The sequence below is a fragment of the Chelmon rostratus genome, chromosome 22 (assembly GCF_017976325.1).
Source record: "Chelmon rostratus isolate fCheRos1 chromosome 22, fCheRos1.pri, whole genome shotgun sequence".
NCBI lineage: Eukaryota > Metazoa > Chordata > Actinopteri > Chaetodontiformes > Chaetodontidae > Chelmon > Chelmon rostratus.
In genome coordinates this window covers 15,011,906-15,024,280 of record NC_055679.1, presented here as the reverse complement: position 1 = coordinate 15,024,280, position 12,375 = coordinate 15,011,906, and the positions used below count along the sequence as shown (strand labels likewise).

At 44.9% G+C, this 12,375-nt stretch overlaps 1 protein-coding gene across 5 annotated transcripts in view; it reads left to right on the top strand.

Moving 5' to 3' along the window:
- magi2a (membrane associated guanylate kinase, WW and PDZ domain containing 2a) overlaps positions 1-12,375 on the top strand; it is a 223,455-nt gene that overhangs the window by 57,394 nt on the left and 153,686 nt on the right. For 4 of the 5 annotated variants that reach the window (XM_041963732.1, XM_041963731.1, XM_041963730.1 and 1 more), the window contains exon 2: positions 8,993-9,109. In XM_041963732.1, coding sequence (XP_041819666.1) covers positions 8,993-9,109 — 117 coding nt within the window. Of the gene's footprint in view, positions 1-7,268; positions 7,378-8,992; positions 9,110-12,375 lie in introns of those variants that run through there. The other variant, XM_041963733.1, reaches the window with a different exon arrangement.

Below are 12,375 nucleotides of genomic sequence, written 5' to 3'. Positions count from 1 at the left end.
CTCTATGGGGCAAAAGAAATCCAGAGGCAAGAATAGGCAGCTAGATGTGCGTCTTCCAGCCAAAGCAGGGTCATTTGTGATTGATTTGATAAACTGAAATCAGCTGGAGTCACGTGTTGGGTAAGAGGCCAGGCAGGATTCATGTTCGGTGCAACCTTTGATTCACTTTCTATTCCTTGAATCTTGCCCCATGTGCCCTTTCTGCTGAGGCATAGCTTCTCTTCGAGGTGTTAAACAAGCCTTACTCAAGGGTGACATACCTGGAGACATAACCAAGTGCTAAAGTACTTAGCGGCAGCCAGTGGCTTTTAGGTAAAACTGCCAGTCAGGCCAGTGTGAGCAGCCAAATTTAGCTCTCTGCTTGGGAAAGCGTAGCATTCAGAGTTCTAGAAGCTTTAACGTAGCTCAGGACAGGGCCTGAGAACCGTGTTACCTGCTTGATGGTTCGGGTGATTTATGATGGTGCAGGCCAATGACAGATCAAGACATCATTTAGCATTAGTAACGGCTTCTGTAGGTCCTCACCCAGCCTTTGGCACATATCACAGCATGTCTTGATGAATACCATGCTGTGTGAATTTATGTTCTTCAGGCATTCACCCTTGAACAAAGAAAACTATGTTGAGCTTTTTGAGTGGTTTTCTTTTGGCCCTTTTCACACACATGTAGCACAAACAGGTTCATGTGGTGCTCGTGTTAATATAACAAGGCACCCTGCTAATGTCCTGGGTTATTAAAGGAACAACAATATTCTGGTTTAAATGCACACAAGATGCACTTGAGGTAACAAAAATAGCTTTAAAGTATCATGAAGTGTTTCTTCATCACTTACTAGAATTATGTAAATGAGAATAAAAAAACCCACATCTATCCAGGAGGGACAGTTTTAGCTTATTTACAGACGTGTGCTGTTCTGGCAAAACAAATTTGTACATCATATTTTTTTAATGAAAGAAATCCATGAAAATCATGAAATATTGATTTGAGACACTGTCGCTGTCCCCACGGGTACCTGCTATTAAAATGTTATCTGCATCTGAATATCTCACGAGAATAAAGAACAGCACTGAGGCGCGAGGTATAATCACTCACATGATACACTGACATCGTCTTTCCTGGACTCCAGCTGTGGGCATTCACTCATTAATGCTGCAGTAGGTGGTCAGTGTTCATCAGCGTTCGTCCAGTTCTGTGCTTGCATGCAAATCACAGCTGGTGCTCACCCAATAGCATACATGCATGCAAATTAGCTTGCTCAGTGGAGGTAGAGCACCTTGTGGAATCACGTACAGAGCAGGTTCAAAGGAAGTTCAGCCAACTTTTTGGTTCACCAGCACTACTCCAGCAAACCTCCAGATGTGAGGACAGACTTGATTACTGTGTACACCAACATATTCACCCCATGCTGTAGTCCAAACAAAACTAACATCAGATCAAGACACACACTCTATCCAGAAAACAAGATTTCATTCAAATACCAGAGGTGAGTGTGATTGAATTGGTCCCGATCCAAAAACCAAATCTGGACACAGATCACATTTTGATAGGTATAAATGAAGCCACATGTGTTTGAAAGCGATGGCGGCTCAGAAATGCGAGGTACCCGTCTGCTCCCCCATGCTGTTCTCCATCAATCCACCGCTTAGCGTGGCCACTGGAAGGCACGGCAGCTCGTGAAGGACATATTCCATTTCCTGCTCCAGCAGCACTATCAGAGTCCCATTTCCAGGATAAAATGGACCAGGCGTCCCTCACCATGCAGGAGACACGCTCACACAGTAGCAGGCAGCTGGTGGGCTGAGTGAATTTCCATGGCAATTGCTGAGCTGGGGATGGTCAACATAAAGCAACAGAAGGAAGCTGCGCTACGTAATCACCTGTGGGATTTGGAGAGCTGGAGTTGCTGCGAGGGTGTGTTTTTCAGGCTGCTGTCATGTAATTTCAGGAAAAGAGTGTTAATTCCTGTTTTTTTTCCCCCTGTAATGACTTCACAGCAAAACAAGAAACAGGTTTTATGAACAGGCGTATACAATTGGGGTTAACTCTGATTACAAAATACCAAGCGTGCTCAGGCTTTTACACTTAAGCAGGAAGTCCTTCAAATTAAAATACAAAATGTGTCGTCTGTCCATCTCCTCCACAGCGCATACGTGTTTTCTGGTGTTTCATGCTCTGGTATAACACTATGGTTAAAGTTTGGTCGTGAGAGCACAGTGAAGGCGTTCTGCAAAAGAAAGTTTATTTCATTTGTAGTCAAGGAGCTAAAACTTGCAAAAACAGTGTTGTATTAGTTCAAAATTTAAATACCTAAATATAACAAAAATATGTCATATTGAAGCTGATAAGGTCAAACATTAATGCATATGATAAATGATTAGCAAATCACCACATTTTGCTTTGTTTTATTTTTGGAATATGGGTTATATTTTCAGTCTTTGTGTGTGTGTGTGTGTGTGTGTGTGTGTGTGTGTGTGTGTGTGTGTGTGTGTGTGTGTGTGTGTGTGTGTGTGTGTGTGCGCGCGCATGTAAAGCCATCTGAAAGCCAGTTGGTGTTTCTGGATTCCAGCACTTTAGCCACAGATTTGGCATCATACATGTTCAGTGAAGACTAATCAACAGAGCGCAGTGTGTGTCTGGTGAAACTGGCAAGGTTTTAAGCCCATCCTGATCTTTTAATTAGCCTGATTATCCAAACAGCTGTCTGCTGCAGCTCCCTCTGACTTTCATGCGCACACACACACACACAGTGCGATAATGCTACATATGTGACTGCCTTCGGGTGCCCTCAGAGCAGGGTGTGATAAATATTGTCAGCGCGCCTCTGATGACGGCGCTCCGAGCGCTGACTGACTGTCAGCGTGCCCTCCATGCTGCATTTTTCTTGCTAAAGCAGAAAGTTTTCAGACGTGTGCAGGAGACTTTGAAGGCCTGCCTGTCAATGCAGCTGAAGTCTTCCTTTAGGACTCTGGTGTGCTTTCTATGCATGTGTGTTCTGCATTCATGTCTGTCTTGTTGACCTTGTGGGCTATTCAGCTGAAAGTTGATTCTGAGCACAGAGCTCCCTCTGAGCTCTCCGTGCCTGCATGAACTGTTGACACAGTCAGGTTTTCTGATGAGCCGCTCCAACATTGCAGGAAATCATCCCATATTTTAACAAATCTCTTCAGGTTTAGGATTGAATTTGCTGCCTTGACGTCTGTTTGATTCATTATTCAGTGGTTGGAGGTTTGATTTGTTTTTAGACTAGAAATCATTTGATTCTGTATTTTCATTAAATAGTATAGAGATTGTTCCGTACATTGAAAACAGCGGAATTATGTATTAAACCATTTTCTAACGAGAGACAAAGTGATTTATTATGTTTTAATGCAGGAAAATTAGTCTTTTGTACTGTATCCAGAAATTGAAATCAGAATCAGGTTTATTGCCAAAAGGTTTTCACATAGGAATTCGCCCTGGTGTTTTTGTGCATAACAACAAACACAGTAAACACAATGAGTAGAAAGTAAAGTAGAAAAGTAATGCTACATTTCTTTTATTTTAAATAGTTGTAACCTCACATTTCAGTCTAAGTAGAAAAAGCAGCACTCACGTAGTTGCAGTAATTCGTACCTGTGGCAATAATTGTACTAAATTCAATAAGATTATTTCTTTGGTACAGTCACAGTGTTGAGAGACACAAGTTTCCATCCAAATTTAGTAAATATTTTCACTGAATCTTCAGAAAATTGACCAAAGAAAATGCAAATGAATTAAAGTTAGGAGCTGCTGCATCATGATCGCCTGTAGGTGGCGGTAATTCTCCAGGTGGGTGCCATTAAACCACTGCAGTGGAAGAGGGCTCAACAAGATTATGTGATTAAATGGAGGAAACAAACGTATTAATGTGTTATTGTGAGGAGGGTTACACTTTCCTGCTCTCTTCACACAGATCTGATCATCCTCAGCCGTCATTTTTAGCCCCCTCAGTGGAGCTCCAGTGAATGCTGAACTCACATGCATCATGATTTATTCCCTCAGTCTGTCTCCGTTGCACTTTGTCACATTTTGCTTTTATCGACGCACCAATTTTTCCACCTCAGCCCAGTGTAAAAACTTTGCCTCGCAAAAACTGAAAATGTGCATAAAACCAGGTGGATTTAAACGCACTTACAGAGGGAGAGAGGAGCGTGACATGTAATGAAGGTCTCCCGGCGGGTACTTTAAATTCAACTTCTCCGTGCTGACAGGGGAGGTCATGTGGGCGTGATGTTCCAGTGGTGGCACTCTTCAAGATAAAGCCTTTTTACAGGCAGCCGTGAGATGCTGCTGCTGAAGTGAGTGCGTCGGCCACCTAAACATGGAGGTGGATGGATGAGTGGTGTCCCTGTAAAACTCTGACATTTTGAAGATGCCCTCTTTGTCTGCAATGCTAATTTGTGTCTTTGAAACAAGTTCTGATACATTCAGTCTGCTCAATCTGTTTAATTTTCCATAACAAGAGTCTACAGCCATGCTAACGGCTCTGTGATGTTAAGTAGATGTTGAGATATTTCACAGGATGAGTAAAAGTACCAAAAGCACCAAGTTCAGAAGGATTCATCCTCTGTGGACTGTGGATGTTAGTACAATCCAGTACTTTCTGAAATATTTCAGTCTTGACCTAAGTGGTGGACTGACCGACACCGCCATCCCTGGTGCCGTGCTGCTAGCATGGCTAAAAACGCCATGAATGAATCATTACCTGCTGCAAAGCATAGTTCAATAAACCATGAATTATTTATTACACACACAAATATAATTTAGATTGATGAAAGCAGCTGAAGGGAAGAACGTGTCCAGAGCTGCCATCTCTTGAAGGAGTGCTGCTCCAGCTCAGCTCCACCAGTTGCAGCGGTAGTCGGTGCTCCTCTGTGAGCTCCACTAGTTTGTGCCAGAGTATGAGGCAGCTACTGTTGTAGCACCTCTATCCCCTGGAGGAACCAGCTGCTCTCTTGTTTTTTGACTCTCCACAGGCTGTTCTTTCTCTATCCCGGCCTCCCCGGGGATTTGCATGACACCTGCTGAGCTTAAATGGTGGATTCTCTTCTTCTGCAGAGCAGCAACGGTTTTCATTCAGCCATCTGTTTGGGAAACGGTTATCATGTGGCTCGAAACATGCTAATCCTTCCTAAATTGCAGTCCTTTCATATTGCATCATTTTTTATGTTACCTTTCCTCAAGGTCAAAGTGGAAATAATGCATGAATAACAGAGATAGGTGCATGAATCGTCCATATCATCGGGATTTGTCATGTTGCACTGATTGGCTCATGCACCAGTAAGTGGATTTTCCTGAGCTTCTGTCAATTCTCAGCCTCTACAGTCTCCTTTTTCTTCTCCATCTCCATCCTCTCCCCTCCATGCTCCCTCCATCGCACACACTTCCCCGTCGGCAGCGTCACATATCAGTCGTGTAATGATAGCGGCGCCGTCAGAGCTGCAAGAAACTGATGAGGAACAACCTCGAGAGAAAAATGAGCGAGAGCATCACATCTGTTGAAATGACCTCCTTCACCCTCATACACCTCACTGACTCCAGACCAGCGGAGCCGCTGTATGAACTCGACTCTATTGCACTGCTGTATATGGGTACACACACACTCACACACACACAGAATCTATTTTTGGATACGTGGCCAAATATTGGGCCATATTGAGGAGAGCTGCTGTCACCAGAGTGCTGTAGCTGCTGCTGAGCGACAGGAACCTCATTCTGACTCCTTTAGCTCTGTTTTGTGATAATTAACAAAACAGAATCAACAGAAAATCAACATCTGGACGAAAGTGGAGTGAATCAGATTCGTTTTGGGAACAGTGGCTTAAACAAAGAGCGCTCTGATGCTAGCAAGGCTATGAGATGTGTTCGGACAAGTGGAAGATTTTTGCTTGTTAATCAGAATATGAAGAAGCCTGTGTCGCTCTCAAGTTCAGTGTTTTGTATTTTGTGCCTTTAAAACTCAGTTTGGGAGCAGTTTTAATGTGCAGAACCGAATTGTGCATGTAACTTGATGAATTTATGTTCATGATAATGTTATTTCAATAGAATTCAACCTCTTACCTATTTTGCCTCATGTTATAGATAAAAACGGAGCTGATTTGCCTTTTTGGGATAGGATGTGTATCAGATGGGAGAAACACTTGCTGGTTCCTGTTTTATATCATTGTTTATATATCTTGAATATTTGGGTGTTTGTCAATTAGATAAATGAAGCAATTGGAAGATGTCCCACTGGGCTCTGGGACACATTGTCATGGAAATCTTTTCCATTTGATGAAGCAAACTAATCAGTTAATCAGAAAGAATCAAAATAATAATTTGCTGCTTCCCTGCTGTAAATAAATGACTGAACACAGACATCTTAAAGAACAGTTATTTCTAAAAAGATGTCCTCACACTCTTGAATATTTTCAGTGTGTCATTGCCCTGAAGCCTCATATAACACCCGTAAAATCTGACATTGTTTGGTTCCATTTCGGTGCGGCAGCCTTTAAAAGTCAAGCTGCGTTTGTGGGCTTGCAAATGTGTATACAAGCACATAAATATATGTCATTACCAGCGGAAGAGGAGGAGGAGATAAATGGAAAGACTGCATGACCAGAATGGGCAAGAAAGTTGTCACCAGAAACCAGTGGTGTCGGCCGCTGAACGCAGAGCAAACAAACAACAGCCTAATTAGTAGGAATGCTGCTCTGAGGGAGAAAGACGGCGCTGGAACATGACGTTCAGTTTCACCGCGTGGTGGAGGTCAGATCCAGGTCATGTGGATGCTGTAAGCTGAGGTGTGTGTGTGTCTGAGGGGGGTTGTGATGTGGCAAGGGATGGCTTTTAATCTGAAGGAGGTATATAAAGTAGATGTAGTGCCCCGTGCTGCAGATGGGGGGCATTGTAGGACCTGGGAATCTGGAGGGATCCAATAGAAAGAGGGATCTCGGCGCGATAGGTCCCAACCGCCTGAGCCGTGCTCCAGCAGTCGCTGTCTCCCTCACTCGCAGCGACACACTCTCACACACACACCTCTTCCCCTTCCCCTTCTCTCTCTCTCTCTCACACTCTCTCTTTGCCTCGGCCTCTCTCGGCCACTCGTTCTTCCTCGCTCTCCTGTTTCATCTCTCCGCCGTGGAGCGCAGGGAGAGGTGGTTCAGATCCCCGGCTGGCTGGCTGACTGGCTGACAGTTGCTAGATTGGGGCAAACAGGGACAGAGTTGGGGACCGGAGGGACAGGACAGCACGGGGGGGGATTCCAGCGGGAAAGATCCGGCGCAGCGTTTCCTCCAGCGGAGATTATTTGCTTCACCAAACCTGTGGAAAGAGGACTCTGACACTATACTGGCTGCACAACCGCTGTCCACACAAGAGGTGCCATTCAGCGCGTTAATATGTGTGTGCATGTGCGTGTGGTTCTGAGTCTGCTCACCTTTTCAGCGTGCACGTTCATTGGCTTGGCTTCTTTTCTCATGCAAATGTAAATTGGCTGGTCGTGCTGCTCCACGTCTTCGACAGAGACACAGATGGAGCCGGTCTCTGTAATTCAGGTTTGCACGATTATAATGCAGCGCTCCGTGAATTAGTTCAGCTCTGATGGATTAGTGTGTGTGTGTGCGTGTGTGTGTGTCGAGAACACACGAGCGAAGAACCAGAATGTGCTAAATAATAGATCTCCCCAATATGACAGAAAACTTCCAAACTAGGTTATTCCTGAATTAATGCTCCGCTCATTATGTTCCCTGCTGTTTCATCCACCTTCTGTGTGAGCGCTTTTAGAACCGATCGCATGTGTCTTCATGTTCCGACGCGTCTGCCTTCACATGTGTGTGTTGCTGTCATGTGTGGCTTCGGGTATACCATGCTTGGATGTCACTGCCTCGGGATCACAGAGGGAAAAAGAAGAGGGGGGGGGGGGGGGCTAAATTCTATGTGGCACCGTGCCAAGTTGCTGCTTTTCAGAGGATGCTGAAGGTTAGACGAATGTCTTCTCCGCCTGTGCGCCCACTCCGCCTGCATCTCTGCTGCTCTGCTCCCATGCAGAAGAGTAACAAGGATGACAAGTGTGTTGGTTAAAGCGGTGCCGTGAGGAATCCCTTAAGTAACGTCAGCGGAGTGGCCCCCCCGCCTCTCAGCCGTCCTGTCCTGCCTCCATTCGAAATGTGATTGTGAGTGTGTGGCAGAATAGATAGAGTATTTGTTCGAGTATGGGGCGTGGGGGGGGGGGTGGAGTTGATGCTTGTTTTAGCTTGCTCCCCCTTTCTACTCCCCCTTGGGATTTGCCCTTGCCTTCCATCTCTCTTATCCTCCACCTCCATTTCTCTGTCGCTTCCTCCATCACTTTTTTTTTTTTTCATCTTCTGTCCTGCTGAGCCAGCAAGATGAACTGGTTTAAAGTGGAAGCCCATTCACGCAACTGGGACCGCTGGAGAGGAAGGGGAGGGTGGGAGGGGAACTCAGGAGGGGGTGAGGGAGAGGGGGATTGAAGTAAAAACAGCCCCTGGGGGAGTCGGCGGGTGATTTATATGTAGACATTCCTCCACACGTGTTCGGCCGCCGCTCCGATGAACACCCCCACCAATCGGTGGCTGCACTTGACAGATGCTGAATCGTAGAGAGGGCAGAGTGTGTTCATTAGCACTGGCTGTGTTTGTTTGTGGGGATTTAGCAAATTCAAATTGTTTACTGTGTGTTTTCGGTGATTTCTGGGTCATTTGTCGCTGCAGTGTTTTCAGCTTCCTCTGCTTGCTCTTGAAGTTTGGAAATTGCACAGAAAACAGTGTGAGTCAAGCAGTTTTTTTTTTTGGGGGGGGGGATTCACATCAAGCCGTCCCCATTTCTGATCAAGGCCCAAGTAGGTTTCTTTTTCCTCAAGCCATTTCTTTAGTTCTCTGGGGAAACATTTTCACAGCCTTTCATGTCAGAGTGATTGATTTGATGGAGGTGGTCTGATTCTGATTACTCACTCCTGCCCCTTGTGCTCCTCCAGGGGGCGTGATAGACAAGGACCTGCGCCACTACCTCAACCTGCGCTTCCAGAAAGGCTCGGTGGACCACGAGCTGCAGCAGATCATCCGGGACAACCTCTACCTCCGCACCGTCCCCTGTGAGTTACCTCGTCTTCACCTTCCTCCCCTCACGTCTTTATCACCTGCGCTCGCCTCCTCGGGGGAAACGCTTTTTGCTATTTTTCGCTCTTGACCCAAAAGCTTCAGGTTCCCTGCGTGGTAATTTGATTCACTGAAAATATTGTTCAGGTGGTTATTTCAGAGATTTACTTCATTATCTTCCATAATACTGCGGGACGTGTGAGAGACAAATTAAAGAAAGATTATTCTAAATTGAAGCAGCAGACGCCCGGGTATCACCATATATGTAGAGTCTCTAGTATTGGTCAAACTCCAAAAATGCTGGATCCTACACTACCCATAATGCAACTCAAATGTGTCTCTCATTACACCCTCCTTGCCACCTAAATGTCTATCTCTTGCATAAATGTCAAACTTCACCTCCAGCTTTCGGTGCAGACTGTGTGTATAGACTGTATAGATTTGAAATTTCAAGCCCAATTCAAAATACCCTTGATGACATCACTATGACATCATCAGGGTAGTTTTTCTCAATTACGAAAAGTGGTCTCTGGAACCCTCAGAAGACATGTTTTCACGAGCTGAGTTGTAATATTCATGCATGTAAACTGAGCTTGATGTGTAAAATTAGTGGAATGGCCCTTTAAGAATACATAACATGCAGACAGTAAGCACGTCCCATCGAGAAGTCCTCAGAGTGCTCGGAGGTGGTTTGATATGGCTGAAAGCTCCAGAGCAGGCGACTGAGTGGACGTTGAGATTGTTTTGTAAAGCTCGAGAGTGAACAGTGAAGCTCAACAGATTCCAAAAGTTCTGTATCAGATTACTGCAAACTCATTGGCCCAGAACAAACCTGAGGTCAGGTAGCTCTGCCTGGTGTCTTGAGCTCCGGGGAAAACAACAAACTGCAAACCTGCCATGTGCAGCCTTGACTTGGGGGCAACAAGGTACAAACGCAGAAAGTCGGGATCAACGGGAGGTGAATCCGACCGTGCTTCTTGCTTCACACCAACCCTTCCTGATTCTAGATACTCTTAAAAGTGCAGTGTGTGTCGAATAAATGGATTCCAGCCGAGAGGAGTGTGTGATGAGATGCTTTGCTTCGCTGGCACCGGCTTCGGTCCCCAAACTCCCAGCGATCTGTGTGTGGTGGGAGTCAGCTACCTGCTTCAGGGCTGCTTTAGCTGGAGTCACGAAGTTTCACCCATTAAAATCAGCCCTCAGTCTCTAATTAGCCGTATTGTGGACAATCAAGGATAACATCTGGAGGGATTTAAGGTATTGATACTCAGTGTTTTTTAGTTCAGGACAGCATTTCAAACTCAGGGCTTATCTGGGTCCTCTTTGGTGTGCATTGTGTGTGTGTGTGTGTGTGTGTGTGTGTGTGTGTGTGTGTGTGTGTCCTTTATCAGGCTTCCTAAGCCCCAGTACTTACTGTATATGAGCTTAGACTTACTGATGTTTAATCCAGATTCTTCTGATTCCTATTTGCCATTTGTTTGCTGCACATATGCTCATTGCTATCATTCAATGGGCTGTGATATTAAAGGGTGTTTATGTGTGTACAAGCTCTCATCTATGTATAGTGTGTGTGTGTGTGTGTTAGCTCTGCATTAGCCTCGCCGTGCCATTAGGCCCAGCTGTCTGGTGGCTATCTCCCCCCTGAATCCTTAATGGAGGTGCATTCTTCAAGGCCAGGAGCAGGCAGATTTCACCAGAGCCACTTTTCCATTGCCCTCTCCGAGCAGAATACAACAGGGGAATCAAAAAAAGAGCTATTTGTTAACAACAGAAGCGTAATTTTCTCTGATAACCACTCACAGAGCCGCTGCCGGTGAGCGGCTGCAGACAGAGAAGGAGGTGAACAGTGAAGACGGAGAACAAATAGAAGGAGAGAGACACAAAAGGGAATGGGCGAAAGGAGAAGGAGGCATGATGATGGGATACAGACCATGATAGCCACATAAATAAATGGACTGCAGATAAACTGTTGCAGATAGAGAGAGAGAGAGAGAGAGTAAGGGGAGGTTAATTTGTGTATTAATGAAGCTTCAACAATGGGCCTCAGTGCTGCTGAGGGAAGAGGCCTAGTCATGACTGAGCAGGGCTTTTTAGATCTGATAGAGCTGATGGATGGAGGGATGGAGGGATCCATGTTGGATTGTGGAAAATTGTGCAATTTGTCCCTCATTTTCTGTTTTTTTTTACCCCCAGTTTCACACCTTTCATCACTCGTCTTTCTTCAATATATGTTGTTATCCATGTTGGTTTATGTGACATAATTGTACTCCCCTTTGTGGCCTTTATTCTCCCAACACAAGTCTTTATATATGAATGACATCTGTGCAACTAAAATTTTCACATTAAATTAAAAAAAAAAAACAGATAGAGATAGACCAGTCACCCATGATGTATAGAACAAAATACCCCAGTGGAAGAGATGTGGCAGTATGAAGTGATTATCAAGCTGCATTTGTGTTGCAGGGACCTTTACAGAGACCCCTGGAACCTTTTTAGGAACTCATGAACTTTTCACATATTTCCAAGGCCAAAGTTTCTGCTTCCCTACAAGCTCCTTAGGTTGAACTTCCCACTGCCAGGGGCGATCAAGGCAGGGTTTTCTCTTCTGATCATCTCTGATTGGACACAAGCCTTGGGGCGGCTTCAGCTTGTGTACAACATGTTTATTGACGTCAAAAGCAAAGTTATGCAGTCAGTTTCATAACTGGTTTACAAAAGGAGGCATTGTGAGGATTTTAGTGTTTGTTCTCTGTCGATGTCATCAGACTGGACCTCACAATTCTTCAGATACGGTGGAAACCCAACAAGAAATGTGCAAAAAGGGCTTGAACTTCCTGATTTAGTGCCAGAGTTTGTTCCTGTAGTTCTTAAGTTCTTGGGAAAATTTGATCCGATTTACACCTGTTGACCACAAATTTGCAAGACCACATTAAGAGGTGATCAGACGTTATCAATCTGTCCAACAGTGTGAACTCTGATCGATGTCATTATCCAGATAATGTATCCAGATACACATCAGGTAGTTCAAAATGTCCACATGTCGACACAAATGATGTGGAGGTTTAGGAAGATGACTTTATCACCAGCTCCGAGGAAAAAGAAAGGAAACGCTTATCTAGAATGTAGAAACAGGAGCTGCACGTGGACGCCCGACGAGATCTATGATAAGTGATGAACCTAAGTGAGACTAAGGGGCGAGAGAGAAAAGAGAATTGTAAGTGATAGTTCTGAAGTAGTTCATCACAGCAATTTAAGCATAACC